Here is a 23,146-nt window from a genome sequence, read left to right on the forward strand (position 1 = left end):
ACATGCACTCATTAAGGAGATCATGAAGGAGTAAGATTAAGGAAGAAAATGGTCAACTTCAACAACTATAAAAGAAGAAGAATTATCGAAAAGAAAAATAGAACTTTCCCGCTCTAAAAGTTGATTATAACTTAGAAAGTTTTTTTTTGTATTTGTCTTCTTTACTATTCCTTGTAATATTGTAAAAAATATCATCTAATGCTGCATAGCTTATTGGTTAGAGCTTTAATATATGAACTTGAGATCACATGGTCGAATTTTATATGGAGCATATTTCTAATTTTTTTTAATGTGCATAATGATGACATAGAATGAAATAACTAAAGGAAGAATGACACGTGATGCATACACTTAGGCTATGTTTAGTTCACCTGAAATTTTCTGATATGAACTTATCTGATCTGATCTGAACTTATTTTTTCTTATCTGATCTAATCTGATCTGATTACAAGATCTTATCTTTTAGATTTTTCTCAATATATAAGAAAAAATATAGTCATGTGTGGGTCTTGTTTGATTCGTCTCAATGAATACTTTATTAATATTCAATTATTATAATTTTTACTAATATGTAATGAAAGATATTTAATAGTAAAATGATTTTAAAATATAAGCATGATCTGATCTGATCTGATCTGAACTTATTTTTTCTGATTTGATCTGATCTGATTAGATCTGAAATAAGCAAAAATAAGGTGAATTAAACGTAGCCTTACTAACGAACTTAGCCAAAGAAGATGGGTTCTAGACTCGAGTCTATTCCGTTAGTCTTCTCCCGTCCAAAAAGAATTTAGAAGGAATAAATAGGAAACAACGTCTTTGCCTAAAAACTCTCGTCTCTCGAACACAAAGCAAAAGAACCCCAAAAAACTAAACAACTTTTCTCATAAATTGAGTTCTACAACACAGCTCAAACCCAGAAGTCCAGAACTAATAAAGATACCTGTCAGTCACTCTTTCAAAACCTAGTACTCTCACACTTCACCCACTTTTACAATTCACAATTACCCGTATTTAGGGAGAGACCTTTGTTTTGGGTTTCTGCAAGAATCCATTTTTGGGTCTTCTTTGCTCTTCAATTTGAGTAATGCCCTTTTGTTCTTCTCTTTCCTTTGGATTTTTTTGCCCCAATTTTTGTGTGCAATTTACTTTTTATTGATTATGTTGAGCGAGTAATTTGGTCTGTCAATTTTTTTACATTCTAAAGTTGCATGGATTATGGTTTTTGGTTTAAATTTGTTGTAGGTGGTGCTTTCTGAGTTATAAGGATGGGTATTCTGTGAATTCCTTTCAAATTCATTGTTTTGGCAGAGTTTTTCTGTCGATCAGTTATTATAAGGGTGATTGTCAGCGAGTAGGGTTATGGAGATGGATGAAAATTTGATCACCGCTTGCAAGGTTTGTATAATTAAGTTGTTTAGTTCTTATTTTTTTTGGGTTGTGTGGAGATTCTTCTAATTCACAATTTGCACATTTGAATTTATTGGATTGATTCAGGTACTTTTTTTTTTCGCTGTTGCACGTTGAATTTTGTTGTTTGAGAGGCTGGTGATCCGTGATAAAAGTATTTGTTTTTAGTATTGATAACAAAGGTTAAATCATTTTTTGCAATTAGTTGGGTTAGCCATCTATAATGGGATTGTAGTGTATATGTCAATTACCAGGGAAATGGGAAGTGGAGGGCGTGGTGGGGATGGGCCTTACTGCTGAACTAGCTCAAAAGGGTTTCTATTTCAATGTTACTTTGGCCTTTTCTCTATGGATATTGCGCAGACATAATAGATTATAGCCTGCAGGAGTATCGATTGGGTAAAACGACCCTCTAGAGAGGGAGAGTAAGATGAAAGAGTTGTTTTACTAGTTGAGGATTGTTGGAATTCGAATTATCCACTATGTACTTCTCTTATTCTCATATAAACGGGAAGTTGTGGACCATACTTCAGAATCTCATAGTAAACTGACATGATTTGTTATTTCTTTCGGATTTTTTATTTATTAGGGAAGTAAGGATTGTAATTTTAAGAAGTTAAAACTTTAAAAATTATTAGATTTGCTTGTGAGATGGTTACTTTTCATCGCCAAGTTTGTTTCTAATGTTGCTCTCTATATAAGCATTGGTTTTGACTCCTAAGTGATGTGTGGAAGATAAACTCCTGTTCTATCAAGTGATGTGATGCTTGTTCATTTGTTTCTTTCGCATTCTGGTGAACAATGGAGAGTAGACATCAATCTATCTTATCTTTTGTTACGTGTAAGCATGTGTTTAGCTGTAGGTGCTGTTGAGGCATGGTATTAGCCGGTTGGTATGTTATATTGGAGGGAAGGAGAGACTAGAGACTAACTTTTGGTTTTGATCTTTAAATGGCTCTTTTGGATCCTGAAGACCAAAAGTAGACAAGCTGGACATGGCTTGAAAATTAACATTGTTGTCTCATATCATCGATGCCCTATACTAGCTATTATGTAGCAACCGTTCGTATGTAGATGACTATAGAGACATTAGCTGCTCCAACTTATTCCTGTTGTCCATTCCTCATCTAGAAATAATTTACATCAGCAGAAAGTTGTATGCTTTCTCATTCTTATGGTGATGGTGTGTGCAGTGCAACTAAATCATGCTTGAAACTAAACCGGATTGTCAGTTGGTTGTTAATATAAGTTTCTCTTACTGCCCATTTAGAGAGACAAGTATAGGGGGGTAAAAGAAAGGTCTTACTGCTGAAATGATTTTCATAATCAGTGGAGAAAGAGACAGTTTGTTGTGTCAATGAATGCTGATATTAATTCTTTTTATGGGCCTGATCTTATCTTGTTAAATTTCCTGTTTTGTGATTGTTGTATTTTTGAGGCGTGATGTTGACTATTGAGAAATTCAGTGTCCTTTCTCTTGAGTTATGTAGCCTAAATATGATGAATGTTTCTATTATCTATGCTTTCCATTTCATGCGCCATTTTCTAATAGTATATGGAAGAATTTTCTTGGCATTTTCCAGTGGCATCTCTGAGAGAAAATCTTCAGAGTTTAAAGATAACTTTGTAATGAAGTAGCCTTGTGTAATATGCATTCCCTAATCCCTCTTGCATTTGCAGGAGAAGCTGCTACAATTCCGGATCAAAGAGCTCAAAGATGTACTAACTCAAGTAGGCCTTACGAAGCAAGGGAAGAAGCAGGTAAGACTTGCATATATTAATACAGAATCTGGAGATACTAACTGTTGTATTGCTTTTGCATAATATACAATGTTGTTCTAGATATTTTTTTGTCTGTTTACTCTATCCTGGTTTGAGAGAGTTTCGTTTATCAAATTTTCTTGTATGTAGGATCTTATGGACAGAATCGTGGCTTTGCTTTATGATGAAGGCAGTGAGTTTCAACCTTTATTTTATTTTTGTCATATATAGTTGTACGATACCCTCCTTTGATTGTTTAATTTTTTTATATTTAGGTACGGTTAAAAGTCACTACCTGAGTTGAGACTGGAGGGGGGGCCGGGGGGGTATTTGCTATATGTTTAACAGGTTAAGGATGAGACATGTCATACGTAAATTGGTCTTATTTTCTTACTTCTATTATTTAAAAAACCTTATCTCTCTCCTCCCTCCTCCACTTTCTCTTTCCTCCCTCCTCCACCGCTGATTTCTCTCTCCTCCCTCACCTCCATGCTTTCTTCCTGTCCTCTCTTAACCCACCCCCAACCACCACCCCTCCCATTGCACTATTCCCCCACCCTTCGAAACCACCACCCGACCCACGCTCCTGGCCAACCCCCTCCCCTCCCCTGTCAAAACTGAAAACTTCTTCCTCCAAATTTCAGCACCGAATCTCATATCGACGCAAGACAACTGCAAATCCTTAATTTTTCATAATTGAAAAAAGGGTGGCTGTGGAGTGTTTGGGGGTGGTGGTGGAGGGGTTTCACAGGTGGGATGACTTTTCGAGTAGGCGGTGGAGCGTTTTCAGGGGTGCAGTTGGGGCTTTATGGGTAGTGGAGGGTTTTTGGGTAGGTGAGGTTGTGGTTTCGTGGGTGGGATGGTGTTAATGGGTAGGTTGGGAGTTTCATAGGTGGTGGTGACGTGATCTTTAGGTCGTAGGTCATTTGACCCAATTAAAGTAGGTATCTCTACAAGATAAGCTTATTCTGAGTTAATCGATAGGGTAACTTATTCTGAAAAGACAGGCCACAGGTTGGCTTCTACATGCCCATCTTTTTTAAAATTTTAAGGTAATCTAAACCATTTAAATTGATTTTGTCCAATATATGTGTCTTCTACATCTTTCATCAATTTCCTGCTTGCTTTCACATGTTAATGTATTTGGATGGATTTTTTTCTTTGCATACGCTTATATGGGTTTTGATGGATACACTAGAAGAAAATATTTACATCAGCTGCTTATATACAGCTCCAGGTCTGCTCAAAAATAGTGTCGGTGGGAAGGAAAGACTGGTGGAAATTATTGATGATGCTTACAGGTGAACTACTTTCCACTTGTTGTGTATGTAGAATTTTAGAGTCTTACATTGAGGAAAAGGGTTCTTCTTCCAGCAGACCTTCTATTTTTTAACACTAAAAGCTATTTCCAGTTTGCTTCATGCCTAGCCTATAGTTATACCTGACCTTGGAAATAGTGAATGACTATTATTTAATAACTAATGGGATGGGTAATGCCTGATAATAAACATCATGTGGCTCTTTTCTGTACTTTTTTGGTTTCTTTGTAGTATGCTCGATGATATCACAGCCCAACAGACTGTTGGGATTCAGGTATCTTTTGGTGTAAGACCTGAGACAACATCTCATTTTCATGTGTATATAATCAGGCCCTCTCATCCCATTTGTTATTCACAATACGTATGTTCATGACCATTGTGTTCGAAAACCCGACTCTTAAGGCAATATTGCATTTTTGAGTTACCTGTCAGCCTCTGGGTTTGTTCAACAGAAGCTAATTGGCCTTGTGCTTTTCTTTAATGAAACAAAGAAAATGACAAGAGGTCAATGGCTAGTCTCTGTCCCTGATTTGTTTGATGCACTGTCCCTGATTTGTTTGATGCACTGAGCCCTTTGCACATTTGCCGAGGTGGACAGCTATTCATCGCAGGTCATTGCCTCTACATGGTATTTCTGAGGCACACATCTAGGACTAAGGTGATCAGGAACAAAAACGAATGAGTTCATAGGGATAATGTATAGTTATGTGCAACCATTTTTGTTTCCCCGTATTACTGATTATGAGGTTATGGATTCCCCAATTGTTCCAATGCGTACACTTTTTCTGGTATTATTTTGAAATTGTGCTTTTCTTTGGAGGTCAGAAAGATGGAATCATTAATTAATGGCTCAAATGCAAAGAAACAAAATAGTTCAAGTAGCAGCAGAATGCAGCCTAAAGAGGAAGCAGAAGAATCACTTGAGTTGGAAAAGAAAATCCGATGTCCTTGTGGTAGTGAAGTGCCCTGTGGTGGCCAGCTGGTTCAGGTGAAGTTCTGTGTACTTTTGATTAGTAGTCATTTATGGGAGTTGGCCACCCTTTTCTGTCCATTATGGATACATGGCTTGCTACGCTAACATGCATATTATTTGTCGATTTTTAGCCTTCATAATATAAGCTTTATTCTAATTTCTAAACACATTGATGCTGGACCTGGATTGAAGAACCAAAAAAAAAAAAAGATACAGTACTACCTTTAATCAAGAATTTTCCAGTGCTAAAATCTTACTTCCTCATATTGCCCCTGTATCTGCACCTTTCTTTAGTACTATTTGTTGGCTGGATTGAAGCTATTAGGTTATTGACATCTGATATCGGTTATACAAACAGGACGAATTATAAAGAGCAAGACTTCATTGAGGTTGGTGTTTATTAGGAAAAAATGAGGGTTTGATATGATAAACATTTCCCCTTAGGCTAACACGTAATTTTATCCACAAAATCAAGGTTTGATTCCAAGCATTTAACAATATATAAGCGAAATTTTGAAAATGCAATATTAAGAAGCTTTGCCTGTAAATACTAACTAGGCTCTTGCCTTCCACATGCATTACCAGAAGAATCAGATTCCACATTTCCAGTGATCCAAGCCCTCATTAATTTTACTTTCGGATTCACTAGCACAACATTGATGTCAAGGGACCAGCTGATAAATGTTGATTTCCTTTCCCATCGCTCAAAAATTATTAAACATAATGAGTTTACAGACTTACACCGTGTGTTTGGTAGGGAGGAACTGGATTGGAAAAGAAAGGAAATGGAAAGAAAAAAGAGACTTTCCTATGTTTGGTAAAAAAATATAAGGATTCAATTGGAAAAGAAAGGAAGTGAGAGGACAAAAAACCTAATAAATCTCCTTTTCCCTTTCCTCCCAAAATTGAAGGAATTCAGAAGGAAAGAGATAATTGATTAAATTCTTGTTTATTAACCAAACATTAGGAAGTTTAGTTCACTTTCCCCCCCTCCTTTCCCATCTCCTCCCTTCCTTTCCTTGCTTTCCTTTCCTTTACTTAAAAAATTACCAAACAAAGTGTTACTCTTCGGCACAAAAGCTGCACCTGCTAGCAAGACTAAGTTATGTACTCTAGCACATCCTCTGCAATGAAGTTTCTTCTGGCTGCTGCCCTTCAAATTTTCCAACCTATGAATTAGTTGTACCATGCCTGCATTGAATTGACACTCATTTTCCGAAATAATTGAGTATATGGGGGTGTTTGGCAATCAGAGGTTTGGAGCAAAAAGAGAGTTTTGGACCACTTTTAGAATTTTGACTAGTTAAAAACTCTAAAAGAGGTGTTTGGTAAAAGAGAGTTTTAGAGAGAGTTTTGGAATAAAAAATCTCAAAATGAAAAAGCTCCTAATAGGAGCTTTTTCTTTAGAGGATTAGGTAAAAATATGTTCAATGACTTTTTTGCCTCTAAGAATAATACTACCCATATGTATCAAAATGTCTATAAATGTCATTTTACACAAATAAAGGACAATAAGCTTTTAGCAATCAGTTAATTGTTACCAAACACATTTATAAAAAAAGTTGTCAAACTGCTGAACAAAAAGTTAAAACTCTAACAACAAACTCTAAACTCTACACTCTAGTTGCCAAACAGGGCAAGGTTTTAAAATTCTTTCCATAAACTATAAAGCTCTTTTGTTCGGTGTGATTTTCTTTTGTCTGTTCTCCATCTCTCATTTGCCAAAAAAAATGTAAAGGGAATGGGCTTTAATAACATTGTTGCCGGTGCAGTGTGTGGATCCAGATTGCAATGTATGGCAACATAACAGTTGTGTGATCGTGCCTGAGAAGCCTACGGAGAAGATGCCTATTCCAACTCTGTTTTTATGTGAAACTTGTCGAGTGAAACGTGCTGACCCGTATGTAAATTTTTTCTGCCCCCTATATATATGCAGTTATCTGTTTAGTGCTCCCTCTTTTTTATGGACATGAATTATCCCAACTTTCACCAGTTTTCTCGAAATAATCCCAACATTAAATTATTTTAGAATAATCCCACCTTTTGAGGGGATTTTCTCAAAATAATCCGAACTGTTTTTTTTCTTGAAGGTATCCCCCTAAATTTTTGATTATTTTAAAATAATTCAAAGTTGGGATCATTTGAGAAGACGGGTGAAAATTAGATAATTATGTCATTTTTTCCTTTTTTTGCGTTCTTTCTCACACAAAAACTACGTAAGTGACTCCAATGACCCCGCTGTTAATATTTTACTTTTTTTGGTATGTATGAAAAACAAAGGGGAACAATAAAACAGAGGGAGTTTTATGCTGTTTTGGCCGTTAGCTATAAAATCGCAGTAATTGTTTGAAGGATGATAACCAGAAACTTGAAATGTTAGATATTACGAGATACAATTGTACTGAAAGCTTTTTTGTCAGTCTACATAAGCTGTATAATTCTGCATTTCGGCTTGCATATTCTTTCAATAATTAGCATGACCATGTTATGCGCCTTCTTTTGCGCTCAAACGTTACTGTTAGATGTATTGTAGATTTATAGTCATTAGCCTAGAAAGTAGAAACCATATAATACTTGTTCATTACTCAAAGTTTATATCATTTAGCATTTCAGCTTCATCTAAGTTATTTTTTGGAATGTGAGTTGCAAAACTAATCTTCTAATTATATAGAAGTTAATAAATCATTAGTTCATTATGAGCTACACATGGCAGCTTTTTTTTGCGATTTAGAGGAAGTTTACTGTGACATACATACATATGCGTTGATGCAAAATCTTGAACAAACTTGAGCTGGATAGGAACCTTGAAGTGGGCTGCAAATTTATGCCTTGATATTGATGCAATTTGATAGATTCTGATACGCCCCATTCCGAACAAAGATAGGGCATTAGATAGCAGTTCTTGGATTTGGTGTGTAACTTTCTGCCAGTACTGAGAGGAAAGAGTCTTTTGATTGAACCTCTCATTATCTATTGTCTGGATGCTGGAAGCCACTGGGTAGTGAAGTAGTAGACTGTTCTCTTGTGTTTTATGCTTGTAATATATTCTTCTAGTTTCACCAGAAAAGTACGTAATATTTTGTGTGGTTAAACTTTAATTCTTTTTGTCAACTCTTTCTCATTTATTTCACTGCCTGTATGCAGCTTTTGGGCAACTATGGCTCATACACTGTACCCTGTCAAGTTAGGATCTTCCACACTTCCTGTTGATGGGTATGCAAAGTTTCTCAGTGTCTTATGATCCAATCTTTTATGGTGTATAATCAAAGTATTTGTACGTGCAACTCTGTGCTTATACAAGAGAGGGATTAAATCTTTAGATCAACATCTGCTTCATCTTCTATATTGTGTCATTTAGAGGCTTCTTATTTTACTATATACTTCTAATATGTGTTGAGCTCTTCTTTCAATGTTTCGTTGTGTTTTTGGCAAAAAGTTTTTGGTTGACTATAGAACCTGACCTGAGCAGGTAATAGTTACAGTTTACAGAATTGGCTGATTATTAGTAAGGTGTTCAATCTTTAACCTTTTTCTTTGTTTCCCAAACACCTAATCTTAGTTTGAGACTTTGAGTTCCTTGACCCACTATAACCTGAATTTAAGCTCTTTAGAAAGCTTATTTCCTAAAACCTTTTCTAAACACTTTTTGGTGTAAACCTTGTTTTTTTTTTTTTTAAAAAAAAAAAAACTTTTATCACTCTTGACGATGCCATCTCCTCTGGTCACGATTCCAGTTGACGATTCATGTTAGCCGACCCCAATCACCTTGGGAATAAGGCTTAGTTGTTGTTGTTGTAGAAAGCTTATTTCCGAGCATCTCATTCTTGCTTTCCACTTGACAGTTGCTGATCTTTATAGGGGATTCAAATGTTTTGGGTACTATTGGTTGTTTTTGTGCGTTTCCAGTTTTCTGGTGCTTCTATCTGGTTGCTAGTTGCTAGTTGCTAGTTGCTAGTTGCTATAAATAGTTGTTTTATGCACTATATATCCCTTCGGTCTTTTTCATATAGAAAAGAAAGCATTTTACTGTACGGGATATGAGACGTTTGCTTGTTTCTCCCCCCCCCCCCTCGGAACTTTTTATATTTATACATGTTTCTATGTGTGTGGGTGTGGTTTCAAGCGCATAAATACGGTAGACTCGAGTTTGTAAATTTCAGGGTTGCTTATAACAGAGCCTCGAAATTTCAGGCCCATAAAGGCTCATATTTATTATTTCTAATTGTTTGCTAATCATTTGAGATTCTCATGGGTATTTTGTGACATTTATAATTTTGCTCAAGTCGTCACTCAATTTTCTTTTGTATTCATACTTCCTCTAGTTCATATTGATTGCAACACTACAGGGATGACACACAATTTAAGGAGGTCATGTGAAGAGGAGAGAGAGAGAGAGATAAAGAGAGACCCATTGTTTCTAGATTTAGATAGATGAGGCAAGTTGTCGAGGTCTATAGGAGAATCCAGAATGGGTGAGGGGGTTACTGTGATAATTTGTGTATAAGTATCCTATAGTCAGACTTGAAGTTAGCCTATCAAGGTCTATAGGAGAATCCAAAACTGGTGAGGGGGTTACTGTGATAATTTGTGTATCAGAATGCTATAGTCAGATTTGAAGTTAGCACAAACTTGAGTTGTTATGGAGAGTTTCATTTATCTTTTTGCATTTAGCTTTGGTTTTCAATAGTTACAGGAAAGTAATGTGAGGTTAGCTGGAGATATATAAGGTTTGAGGAAAAGCTCTTTCCAAGGCTCATACGAGAGCCAAAAACTGCAAAGGAATATTAATTTTGATAGCATGTAAAAGGGGCACCAAGCGAGTGCTAGCTACAAGAAGGTAAAGAATCATGACATCCATCACTCAATCTCATTATTATGGAGCCATTGTGTTGTTTCAAGTGTAAAGGATGTTCTATTTGATGCTCTTGAGTTTTTAAGCTGTCTTTCAGGTGATGTTTGCCTTTGTGATTAATTAGATTGTTATCTGTATACTTAACTTCATGTATCTTTGCTGTTCAGTACAAACCCACATGTAACTGTCGAAAAGAGCTTCAAATTGACAAGGGCTGATAGGGATTTGCTGCATAAAACAGAGTATGATATTCAGGTTATCTTCTGCACTCTGCTTGCTGAGAGCATATGAATTCCTGTTACTTGATAATTTTTAAGTATACAATTTTTTTTTCAGGTTTGGTGCATGCTTTTCAATGACGGTGTTCCATTTAGGATGCAATGGCCGCTACATGCAGATCTGCAGGTCAATGGTATGCTAATGTTTGAATTATTATGCACTTTGGATGATTACTGAATTATCAACTGAAATACTTCTTTCTTCTGACGCCTTCTGTGACTGCTTCAAGCTCTCTGTCAGTATGCTGTTCAACCTTATTATATGAATTGATTTCTCTAAGCTTGGAATGTAATGCAAGTACTCCATGAGGGCCTGTAGGATCCCAAAAGGTTAAGTAATGTGAAGCAAGAAGGGCAAATCTCTATTGTATAAGGCAACACATGGGGACACCAAAAATTAAGAAAAGGGAAAAAAATAAAAATAAAAAGAGAAGGGTAACTGCCAACCATATCTACACAAAAAAACAAATAAAAATCCCTAATCTATCTCCAACTCCTAAATCAAGTTACACTACATCTTCTTCCTCATCATTATATTATCTTCTTCATCATTTGCAAACAATAAAACACACATTGACACTACAATTTCCCTTTTCAATTTTGACGAAAATTATTACTAGAAGTAATTAAAGAATATATGATTTCGCACGCATAGCGTGCATATAAGGCTAGTGATTAATGAAGCTAGAAGTAAGAGAAGTGAATAAATCCTTTCTTGGGTTGCATCTTGTTAGTGGTTAAGCGAAGAGACCACATAGCAATTGCTTCCTTTATATATGAAAGAAACTTGATCGTTCAACTTTGGTCCTTGGATGTCCAAACAATTGACTAGAATGAGAATCTTCCACTGGCCGGATGTAGCTTCTCTCTGTTCTTTGTCAAATTGCTTTAGTTGCCTTTCCATGTTATGAGAACGGCTGCATTTTCCGCCAGAAGCACTGAATTTCAAGTCAATTATGCTTGGCTTCCTGAGGAAGGATTTATTAGCAGAGTTATGCAGTGTGATCCCTTTTTACATGGTTTGGAAAATTACTAAAGTAAAGAATTAAAAAATCCAAGCTCCTCATTTCTTTTATTATGTGTGTGTTTTGTGTGTGCTGTTTGTTATTGTATAAATGTGTTGTATACAGAAATCAAGAGCGTTAGTTTGTGTGGGAAAGTTAACTTTCTAAACTACCTGATGGAGATGCTAAAAAACTTAAATTCTATTGATTTATTGAAGTTTTTATAGTTGTGACTCATCTCTTTATTTATACATCCTATGTCATGCATACTTTATGTTTTGCAACTCAAAAATTCAAGATTTCATGTTTGAGTATGTTCCTTATTGGTCACATTCATACTAAATGAGAGAGCTCAGTTTTCTCCCAAACCTGTTCCCAAAGTGTTGCTTTTGGAGCTTTGGTCCTAATGAAGAGCAAATTCAGCCGAAGAATTTCTCATACAAACAAGTCTGTCACGCACATCAGAAATGTTAGTCTCTTAGCAGTTAGCACAGTAGTGAAAAGAAGTTCCATTAAATAACTTACTTGTGGGTCACAGCTCTTTTGTAAAATGAAAGATGGGACACTATTGGTGACATTTCTACCACTGATATGACGATTAGGACCTCTTTTACTCTCAGTATGATCGGATTCCTCAAATTGAAGTACCACATAACTACATAAGCTCCAAAACCTAACGAAAATGGGGAAGGAGTGTGAAGATGATGGATGATATTGTTTTTCAAGTTAATGGAGTTAAGCTGGTAGTAGAGAATGCTATATCATGTTTATTGTTCTTATGTTCGTTAATGAATGATCAATACTTGTACAGCTTCATCATTCCTGTCGTCTGTTTGCTTACTGGTTGGTTTTAATGTTATTAGGTGTTGCAGTCAGGACTGTGAGTAGAGCTGCTTCACAGATATTAGGAGCTAATGGACGTGATGATGGTGCAAAAGTAAGTATGTGTCCCTTATTTATTGTTCTTACGCTCTTTAAGAAATGATCAATACTCGTACAGCTTCATCATGCCTAGTTATTTCAGTAACTGCTGGTCTTACCTCATCTCCTTGAGGGCTTGTCCTGTCATACTCCCCAATGAGAATGAATTGGATCTGAATGCAAATCCTGAATCTTAGGCCTCTCTACCACTTTCATGAACCAAAGTGCTATCAAGTTGCATTAATGGTCTAATATCGCCAATGTTTGTAAATATCCTCCCTGGTAACCCTCAAATATCGTTTACTTTCTCCTCCTTATCCATGTGTGTAGTCCACATGTTTTGAGTCTTTTGACACAGAACTGTATCGGTTTTCACTGAAGAGGAGCACGCTGAACATGATTTTAAACCTCGATTGCGAAACCACTTTCACAGGCAATGCTGATCTTTTGCAATTGTTGCGGCCTTATGTTGAGGTCGTTGTAAGCCCAAAAACCTTTACGAAGTGGTTGCGATGCGGAGACGCAGCCCGGATATAATACCATGACACTGAAGGGGAGAATGAGGAAAGTGATTAGGACATGGTTGAATACCTCCTATTATGTGGCTGCAAAGTTATTCCTCAACCTCGTCAAGTATTCGATCTTAGTTTTAAGAAGCGCGCTCAAGGCGCGCCTAGGCGCTAGGCGAGTAGAGGCACGAGCCAAAACACATCCGCCAAGTCAGGCGAAGCGCACGACGAGAGGTGAAGCCAGGCGCGTCCTTTTGCCGCCTTTGGGTGACGCGCAGCGAGGCCCGCGCTTGTAGGGAAGAGGTGCAGAAATGTCGATCTTGGTTGTATTCAAAGAAGAAGACGATGAAAATCTTAAATTAAATGTTACCTTAGCTTTTAATCACACATTTTAAGCAAAAGCCCTCACCTAATTGCATGAAATATCTCAAATTTCAACTAAAAATTAAAAGCCCTAATTTGGGTACAAAAAAACCCTAATTTGCAAAATTGAGATTTGTGTTGAATTGAGTGGTCGCCGGACTCCCAGACTGGACAAACAAAGCCGGCAGGCATCCTCGCCTGATGTTTAGCGACAAATGGACGGTGGTCGCCGCTGGTGAACAGATCTGAGGTAAGTTCTCTTTGATCTCTCTCTCTTCTCGATCTTCTCTTTCTTCTATTCTTCTTTTCTTCTTCTCTAAAAGTTTCTCTCTTTCTTGGTGGTGGTGGAACTGTCGAGGCTTTCAGCCTTTGTTTTTCTCTCTCCTCTTTACCAGATTTTATCTTTGTTTTTTTTTTTGCCCTTTATAACTGAAGTTGTTCACTCACGTGACTTCTTTCTCTTTTGTTTCTTTGATCTTTTTTATCTCCCTATCCTCTCCTTTCCTAGTCCTTCTAATCTTCTATTCTGCCTTCCTTTTGTTTTTCTTGAAATATCAAATGATTCAAATCACTGATTTTTGTTCTTCTTAACCTAAGGTTTTTTTTTTTTAAACTAGCAACTTAATTTCATTGATATACTGTAAATAAGCAATCATAAAATCTACAAAATAGCGAATAAAAAATATGGACAGTAGCTTATATTTTTTTATTATAATGATTATGTAACATGTTTTATTATTGATTATTAAGGATTTAGTACCAAAGGTGGGCCTCGCCTACGAGATGCGTCGCCTTGCGCCTTCCGTCGCCTTGCGCCTTCCGTCGCCTTGCGCCTTCCGTCGCCTTGCGCCTTCCGTCGCCTTGCGCCTTCCGTCGCCTTGCGCCTTCCGTCGCCTTGCGCCTTCCGTCGCCTTGCGCCTTCCGTCGCCTTGCGCCTTCCGTCGCCTTGCGCCTTCCGTCGCCTTGCGCCTTCCGTCGCCTTGCGCCTTCCGTCGCCTTGCGCCTTCCGTCGCCTTGCGCCTTCCGTCGCCTTGCGCCTTCCGTCGCCTTGCGCCTTGTGCCTCGGTGCGCCTTGTGCCTTTTAAAACTAAGTATACAATAAACAATCAAACATATAGCACTCACTGTGCCGAGCCCGACCAGGCGACCATATTTTGCATTTCCTAACAGCGGATCCTGCAGCTCAGAATCGCTAATGAAGCCCAAACTCTCTCATGTCTATCTGTCCACTGAACAAACTAATATCTCCATAGTGTACTAAACAACTTTGAAGTCACCTTCCACAATCTAGTTCAGAGGATAGAGAGCTGCTACTGCATCAGGTTTCTCCGTCAAATTTGCTGTGGTTCCATGCTGCTATGGGAATTTTCTGGCCTGTGTGGTTGCAGTGTAACTCTCACGTTTTCCGAGTTTCTGTATCATATTTTGTGGGACAGACTTTTCTAGTGTTTTGTATGGCTTAAGGCAGCTGTGACTTTCAAGAGTTTTTTTGGTTCCATAGACTCAAAGAACGAGTGCCTTCTGTAGAATTCTTTTCAACTTGAGGGTAGATTTTCTATTTTTTTTTGTACTCTCTTTAAATGTAAACCTTTCTTTATAAAGGAGAAATATGTGCCTCGATTTGCAACATGAGCCATATATCAAGTGATCCACCAAAACCCTCTTTCTTTGAACATTTAAAAATACAGGACTGGAAGGGGCCAGTTTAAGGCAATAAAGTGCAGGCTTTATCCCTAATTATGATTTCCCTGACTAAAGCCTGCTTATCCTACATAACCAAAGACATCCAAAGCCCGTTTTGAAGGAAAAAACCCCATCTTAACTCTCTCAAAAACTCATAATGAAGAAGAGATCATGATCGAACTTTTCCACATGAGGCTTTGAAGAAGTGCGACATGAGGAGAAGGGATAAAGATGGCCTCCCTGATCAGTTCTAGTATCTGCATCAGCCAAGTGCGAAGCCGGGTCATTTAGCTGCTCGTTGCAAGTCTTGTCTCTGCAGCTGCACGCAGCTGCTAAAAAAATAGATATTCCCTGTTAAACCCCCTGCTAATGCAACCGATGGTGAATCAATCACCTTGAGAGACAATATACTTGATATGGCATGAGACATTATTGCTTGTCGTTTGCTTCTCATGATCCCTTTATATCCATGCATTCACTTGTCAAAATTAGAAACTACACTGAACAGTGAATTTTGCAGATTACTCTATACGTCATGGAAGGAGTCAACAAGATTTCTTTGTCATGTGTTGATGCCCGTACTTTCTGCTTTGGAGTCAGACTTGTGAGAAGGCGTACACTTGAGCAGGTATCTTCTATTCTTTTGAATTTTGATATTATCAATTTGAAGTTGAACTTAGTATGCTGTTACAAATCATTTATAACTTGGTTAGGTGGTGAAGGTTGTGTAAGGTGATGTGGTTTCCATCTCTAAAGGTTGCAACGGTCAATCGATGTTTACTTGATGTGTTTTCGAGGTGGAGGGGTGATAGGTTGTTGTGGGTGGTGGAAGAGGAAGGGGTGGGATTTGAGAACGGTCTGTATGGGTGTGGGTTGAAGGTTGAATTGATGAAATTTGGTGAAGGGTGGCTAGGAAAAAAACTTAAGGGTGATTTTAAATAACAGGTGGTTATAATTTATGAGACAATAGTCTAGTTAGGGTGGTAATGTGAATTTCCTTGTTTGGTATTTTAAGTGAATCCTTGTGTCTTACGAATTATTACCTGGATCCATACTCGTACTTCATTTGTGTCCCAGCATCTCCGTAAGTAGTTGTATTGGCTTATTGTTGTTTGTCTATCCCCTTGGTCGGAGCTTTCTTGGAAACTTTTTAGTTTTTTGTAATTAGCTGTAGTCCTTTGCCACACCATTTATGCCTCTTTTAACTGAGGCATGTGCTATGGCAAGGATAGAACTTAGAAGGATTGTTTTGGGGGGGGGGTAGTTTGATGTATAAAATGTTTCTTGTACAATTGCAAATATGTATGTGCTATGTTGACAATGTGGTTGTTTCAAGTAGGCATTTAGTCAAAAGGGTATCTGTTGATGAATATTTTCATGGTAGGTAAGAAGGGATTGTTTAGTGATACATCTGATCTAGAGTATGCTTGCTACATGCTGAACACTAAGAAACCCACTTATTTGGTGGTCCAACAACTATAATCAAACTACATAAATATGGAAAATAATACCAGTAATCAACCTTGTCAACAAAAATGTGTAACTGTGATCAGCAATGGTGTTTTCTTGTAGGAATACCATATCTACAAAGTAGAGGTAAAGGCCAAAATGTTTAGAATTATAGAATAATGAAGATTTTATAAGTTAACATTCTATAATTGTTCTTGCTGGCAATTCTGCTGCCCTCATTTAAAGCAGCATTAAAGGAAGTTCATATCTGGGATTAGTTTTGTTTATTTCTGTAGTTGGGTCAACTTTGTTGGAGCATTAATTGTAAGTTTTCTTTTTTGCTATACTTTTAACAAGTGTAGACATATTGGGAAACCTTAGAATGAACTGTTGAAATATGACAAGTGTAGGCAAAAAGAGAAGGTCAACTATTAAGTCCTTTTTACTCGTAAGCACTCAGCTTTTTTCCTATTTGATGGCAACAGCTCGAAGATCGTCAACAATAAGAAATGGTCCAACTAGCAGTGCAAACAAAGTTGTGGAAATTTCAAATATTTTGGCTATATTTGAGTGACCCTTTATTTAAGACTTTGTTACTTCAGTTACTTAAAATCAGATTAGGCTGGACTAGAAACACTTAGAATTACACCAGAAAAATATCATCGCAGTATCTTATTTGTCAACACCATAACTCAGTTTTCATTAGCATTTATTATTATTGATACTGCTACTAGCATACTAATACTACCCGATCCAAATCATTCACAATAATGTGATCACATAATGATAATACTAATAATAACTAATTAACTATTGCAATCATGATATTAGTATTTTGCATAATGTGAATTTACCAAGTTTTATATAATATTTCTAGTTGTTTTGTCTTCTTCATTATTATTTTGGTTACCATAATATTTACTTTGATTGTTTTGTTATGAATTATGTTTGCGTTGGTTTAATTTTGTTGCAATAACTACTATTTTCTCTGTTTTTTTCGGTTGTACCCAAAGGCTTTGACATGTGCCAAAGCACAACTTTGAACAATTAATACTTCCTTCGTTTCGTTTTAAACGCAATAGTTTCCATTTTGGGAAGTTTCGAATTAAATGCAACAATTTCAAACTTATTATTTTTGTTAAGTTTAGGTGTGAATTTAGGAGAATACCCTTACTGAAAAAATTAAACCACACTTAGTTATACCTAATGATCATGTAGACCTCCATCATCATCCCCCTTAAGTTTCTCTCTCCTCACTTCCACCCGCTTAGGTTTCTCTCTCCTCACTCCCACCCGCTTAGGTTTCTCTCTCCTCACTCCCACCAACCACCAATTTCTCTCTCCTCACGCCCACCCTCCGGAATTCGTCCCCACCATTGCCATATGCCGGAATTCGTCCCAACCACCGGCCGGAATTCGTCCTCACCATCTCTCTCTCTCTCTTCGAATTCTGGTCTCCCTTTCACTCCCTCCGAAATAACGGAGGAACTGGCTCTATCCCTATCCTGAAACCTCCTCCCAAACAAAAAGAAAAGAAACAAAATCTAACAACAGGTACTCATTTCTGGGTCCTTCGAATTCCGATCTCTCAACATCTCTTCTCTTCTTTTTTTTGGTTGATTTGGGGTTTCAAATGGTAAATTGGGGTTTGGTGGTGGATTTCGGTGGTGTTGGTATTCTGCGGTTTGATGGTGTTAGTGGTGAAATTGGTGTTTAGTGGTGTTAGTATTGTTTTGACGGTGGTGGCGTTTCGGTGGTGGCAGTGCCTAGGTGGTGGTGGTGGCAATGCCTCGATGGTGGTGGTGGTGGCAGTGCCTCGGTGGCGATGGTAGTCTCAGTGGAGGCGGTGCCTCGGTGGATTAGGTGGTGGTAGTCTCGGTGGTGGTGGTGCCTCGGTGGATCAGGTGGTGGCGGTAGGAGCCTGTGTTGATCAACCCTTTTGTTAATCACATGCCCCTCCTTTTCTAATCACCCCTTGTGAAATTTCAACTACGAGTCCGTGCCACTCCAATTGTTGCGTTTAAAACGAAATGGGGGAAGTATATCTAATCATATATAAGTAAATATTATTAAAAGATGATATATGTAACTATATGAGGAGAGGAATCTAGCAAGTTCCCTCATGATTATGGTTTTCCTTATGTATAAATAATTAAATAAGGTCAAAGTGGAACATGTGAATGGAGTAAAAAGAATATAGTACACCTAGAAAAACAGAGGAAGTATATTCCAATTCTTCTATCTCATTAATAGGAAATCACTGTTGACGGATTGATGTTATGTGGACACTCTGTAGTACCGCATGCTGTCTAGTGATAAACCTGTCTGATATCAAATGCCGAAATGGCAAAATGGTTTTCTGTTGGGAAATGCTTAAACTGTTTTTGCCTTTGAAATGAATCGCTTGCGCAATTTAAGTATCCCAGATTTCAGTAGGTCTCTTATATATTGAACCATGTGTTAGCGTGTTTGATAATAAACGTTCGTAACAGATGGATGAAGTATAATAAACAGTAATGGAGATTATTACTATTGTTATATTTATTGTTGCGGTGGTGGTTGAAAAGTTCAGAATAGATTTGAAAATATTATATCATTTTCGAACAGAAACAAAAATATATATCAGATTAAAAAAGATTAATGAGATCACCTTATTTCAGGTGAACCAAATTAGCCTAAATAGTCGTGAAGCTGAAAACTTTGCAAACTTTCTGGGCTATTCAAATATGTTGCAAACATTGTGGGATTGGGGAAGTATTTAGCTCAGTCATTGCTCCCGATTCCATCAATTGAGTTGACCGGTTGCTTGATATAATGGGAATTATGCATGTATGAGTTATGTTCTAATATGTTGTAAATAAGGTGTAGCTTCATCTTCCAGATGAGGAGATTTATCTTTCTATTTCTTTTGATACTTGCATAGGTCTTCAACATTGTTCATACGTTTTAGCGGCCTGGAAGTGCAAATTGGTATAGATCGTGTACCTGTCCATTATATTGTATCGTGGAATCATTTTGTCTTTGGTTTGTGTAGGTGCTAAGCATGATTCCCAAAGAATCTGATGGTGAACCATTTGAGGATGCAGTTGCTCGGGTTCAGCGCTGCATTGGTGGTGGTATTACAACAGGCAATGATGACAGTGATAGTGACTTGGAGGTCATTGCTGATTCAATCACTGTTAATCTTCGCTGTCCTGTAAGTCGATATGTTTAAACAAGTATATCTATCTAAGTATAACATAATATTATATAAAGCTTTATTTGGTTGATATTTTTTTAGCAAAGTTTTATGATTTTCGCATGGTCACCATATATATTTCAAAGTATAGAGAAATACAACATTTCCTCTTCCCTCACAGTTTTCACAGTAGACAGGCATATCCAAATGAGAAATTTGGGGGAAAGGGGGTTTGCTATATGGCTATTGTGCTCTGTGATTATGTTTGTAAGATGTTCTTGGCTTACCTTGCAAGACGATTGAGATATCTGAAAATTGATCAATTGCATGACTTTGAGTTAGTATTGTGATCTCAGCCATAATTGCAATTGTGGCAATAGTCATAGAGTCAGAGAATGGAGATCTTCACATGACATAATTCATTGTGTTTCAAGTTTGAATGGATAGATAATTTGAGTTGGTATCTTCTATACTCTCTCAAGACGAGTTGATGAAGGTTAACCATGCTCATTTTCTCTGTGCTATCTGTTGTGGGGCATAGTCTCTAGGTGTAAACAATATTTAATGGAGTGAAGCGTGGAGCAGTGGTATATTTCCCACCTCCGAGCTCTGTGGTCGAGCGATCGATTCTCACCATCACCAAGTCCTCCCCCCCCCCCCCCCCCAAAAAAAAAAAAAAAAAAACAAGTATACTTGCTCCCCCTTGCCTATCCAAAAAACAAGTAAACAAATTGTAATTTATAGATGACTGACTTCTGCCAGTCTGTACCAAATATAATGGCATGTTTGAAACGGTTTGTTATGTAGCTGCCTGCATAACAAGTTGAAAATATGTGATGTAAAGGTCGTTTTTGCTGCATAATAATTGCTGTTTTTTTATCGAGGGAAAGATAGTGCTATTTGGTATCCCATGTAAGAACCCATGTTGAGTACTCAAGACTCTGAAGCTTGGGATACCTAACACTTCAATTTAGTCTAGAAGCAAGCAAATTTCAGATCGCATCATGGAAATGGACCAGCGAGTACTTTAGGACATAGCATAACGATGTTCTTTTGTTTTTCCTTAGCTTCTGCTTACTTCCTTCATTCCGTATTACTTGCAACACTTCGACTAAAAAGCTCTGACATTTTGGTCAAAGTGTTGCAAGTAATTCAGAATGGAGAAAGTGTTTCGTTTACGGGTAATTTAGGGGAATGGTTAAAAGTGCATTATGATGTTTTGTTTTTCCTCAGCTTCTGCTTGTGGTTAACTAGTTGTGGCATTTGACAAAAACTGTGAAACTTTATGCATTGTTCGTAATAAGCTTATCTCTTTCTCTCTCCTTTTTCCCCTTTATTTAATGGTTTGGGGGGTGTTTTGGGCATGAAACACAGATGAGTGGCTCGAGGATGAGGACTGCTGGAAGATTCAGAGCTTGTGCACACATGGGCTGCTTTGATCTTGAAACATTTGTGGGACTTAATGAACGCTCTAGGAAGGCAAGATTTTCACTGTATATTCAGATTTTCTTTGTATCTGCTTGTCACAGATAAAGCTGATGCATGTTGGATTGTTTTTGATGGTTGCAGTGGCAATGTCCTATCTGTCTGAAGAACTACTGTCTTGAAGATATTATTATTGACCCTTTCTTCAATCTTATTCTGAAAAAGGTAGTCCCAGAACTTGATTTAGTCTCTTCCTGTTGTCATTATGTATAATCCTTACCTCTTCTGTTTATTGTAGATGCAAAGTTGTGGAGAAGAGATAAATGAGATTGACATGAGGCCTGATGGTTATTGGCGAATAAAAAAAGCTCGTGAAGTTGGGGATCTTGCTCAGTGGCACTGCCCTGATGGTTCGATCCAGGTTCCTTCTAAATCACTAACTGCACAAGAAAATGTATTAGAATGCAATACTTCAAAATTGGGCATGCAGAATGATGTTGTCGATTGGCACGCTGAAGGACATGAGAGTAATGAAGTTAAAAATGTTGAGCACAATATTATTACAATGAGCAGCACTACCACAGGAGATGTTCAAGATGATGGAGACCCTAGTATTAACCAAGATGTTGAGCAATATGGTGTTTCTGAAAATGAACCTGAAATTAGCTCGGGCATGCCTAATTTTGACCAAGCATATGGATCTAACAACCAGAATTCTAATCTTCCTTCTGGAAGTGCTGATATTATTATTTTAAGTGATTCAGAAGATGATGATGTCAGTCTGGTTCATCCTGAATCTTTTCCTGTGGTTTGTCATACCAAAAATGAAGGATGCTTAGTTACTTCCCCAGAAGAAATGCTCAGTTCTTACCCTCCTGTTGCTTCTGATGAGGGCCCTAGGGTTTTCAGTGCGAATGCTGGGGATTTCCTGGTATCTCAGTCCCCCACAACTTCGAATTTGCCAGGTGGTTCTGGATTTGATATGTTTGATACGTCAGGATCCTTGCTTGATGAGCATAATCCTACACCTTACGTAGGACCTATTGAATGTGTACTAACCACGGACTCCACTATAGACCATGTTCATCACGTGATTGATTCATATAATCCCCATAACAACTCGTTTGACCATCAGTTTGCATCGGCTAACGGGAATATCCCTTTGGAAGCTCTCGTTTCATGTCCATCTGTTTCCACAAATGAGCTGCCAATCATAAATAGTAGTCCTGTTGAGGATTGGATTGCTTTGAAGACAGGAGCTAGTGCAAACGAAAGTTTGAGAAGCAATGGGGAGGCTCATCACGAGTCTGCAGGTGAAAATGGGCCCAATTTATATAACCAGTTTAGGTCCGGAGAAGGTATACATTCAACCTTTAATTTTGTTTGATATATTTATTTGAAGCTAGATATTTTCACTGAATAGCAATAGCATATATCAGGTTTTTATTTATTTGGCCAAATTACTTATCTTTCTTATACCTATTCCAGCACAAAAAATTGTCTTTTTTTTTTGTTTTTTTGTAATGTACTTGTAGACAAATGTCACCAGTAATGAGTCATTGATGTTTGATGGAGAAGGATGAGTAGTTGAGTAAGGTAATATTATTTAGATAATCGTTTGCACTAACAGATATCATTAGATAATCGAAGTTGTCTCTATTGTTGTGTAAGTGTCTTCATGAAAAAGTACCATCCAGTCATCCACAACTCACGTCCAAAGAGAAAAGAGATTGTTTCAGCCTTTCAGGTGACGGATAAAAAAGAGTAAAGATAGAAAGAATTGGATTTTTCTGCTCTATATGGGAAGGATCTTTTGACAACATTAAAGCCAAGAAGAACTTCTGAGTTCTTTTAACTGTATCAAGAATATTCCATGATAGTATTGTGATATCTGATGATGTTGGCGGCTTGTTCCCAATCTTGTTTCCTGTTCCAACACTTTTATCTAAATTAGTTTTTATATAAAGATGAGTGATCATGCAATGTCTGGGTTCACAATCTATCAACAGGCTTCATCTCTG

At 37.4% G+C, this 23,146-nt stretch overlaps 1 protein-coding gene across 5 annotated transcripts in view; it reads left to right on the plus strand.

Annotated features, from left to right (window-relative positions):
• The first annotated feature begins 820 nt into the window (after nt 1-820).
• The window catches only part of LOC104886826 (E3 SUMO-protein ligase SIZ1), a 28,810-nt gene continuing 6,484 nt past the window's right edge, over nt 821-23,146 (plus strand). For 3 of the 5 annotated variants that reach the window (XM_019247866.3, XM_010671350.4, XM_057392597.1), the window contains exons 1-16: nt 821-1,084; nt 1,246-1,398; nt 3,091-3,171; nt 3,322-3,364; nt 4,403-4,472; nt 5,316-5,478; nt 7,236-7,363; nt 8,608-8,676; nt 10,483-10,570; nt 10,652-10,727; nt 12,461-12,534; nt 15,594-15,701; nt 19,557-19,718; nt 21,075-21,179; nt 21,270-21,350; nt 21,424-22,483. In XM_019247866.3, the coding sequence (XP_019103411.1) occupies nt 1,363-1,398; nt 3,091-3,171; nt 3,322-3,364; nt 4,403-4,472; nt 5,316-5,478; nt 7,236-7,363; nt 8,608-8,676; nt 10,483-10,570; nt 10,652-10,727; nt 12,461-12,534; nt 15,594-15,701; nt 19,557-19,718; nt 21,075-21,179; nt 21,270-21,350; nt 21,424-22,483 (2,344 nt within the window). In that variant the 5' untranslated portion in view covers nt 821-1,084; nt 1,246-1,362. Of the gene's footprint in view, nt 1,085-1,245; nt 1,399-3,088; nt 3,172-3,321; nt 3,365-4,402; nt 4,473-4,516; nt 5,149-5,315; nt 5,479-7,235; nt 7,364-8,607; nt 8,677-10,482; nt 10,571-10,651; nt 10,728-12,460; nt 12,535-15,593; nt 15,702-19,556; nt 19,719-21,074; nt 21,180-21,269; nt 21,351-21,423; nt 22,484-23,146 lie in introns of those variants that run through there. The other 2 variants (XM_048638971.2, XM_048638973.2) reach the window with 2 other exon arrangements.

This window comes from Beta vulgaris, chromosome 2 (genome assembly GCF_026745355.1).
Source record: "Beta vulgaris subsp. vulgaris cultivar EL10 chromosome 2, EL10.2, whole genome shotgun sequence".
NCBI classification, from domain to species: Eukaryota; Viridiplantae; Streptophyta; class Magnoliopsida; order Caryophyllales; family Amaranthaceae; genus Beta; species Beta vulgaris.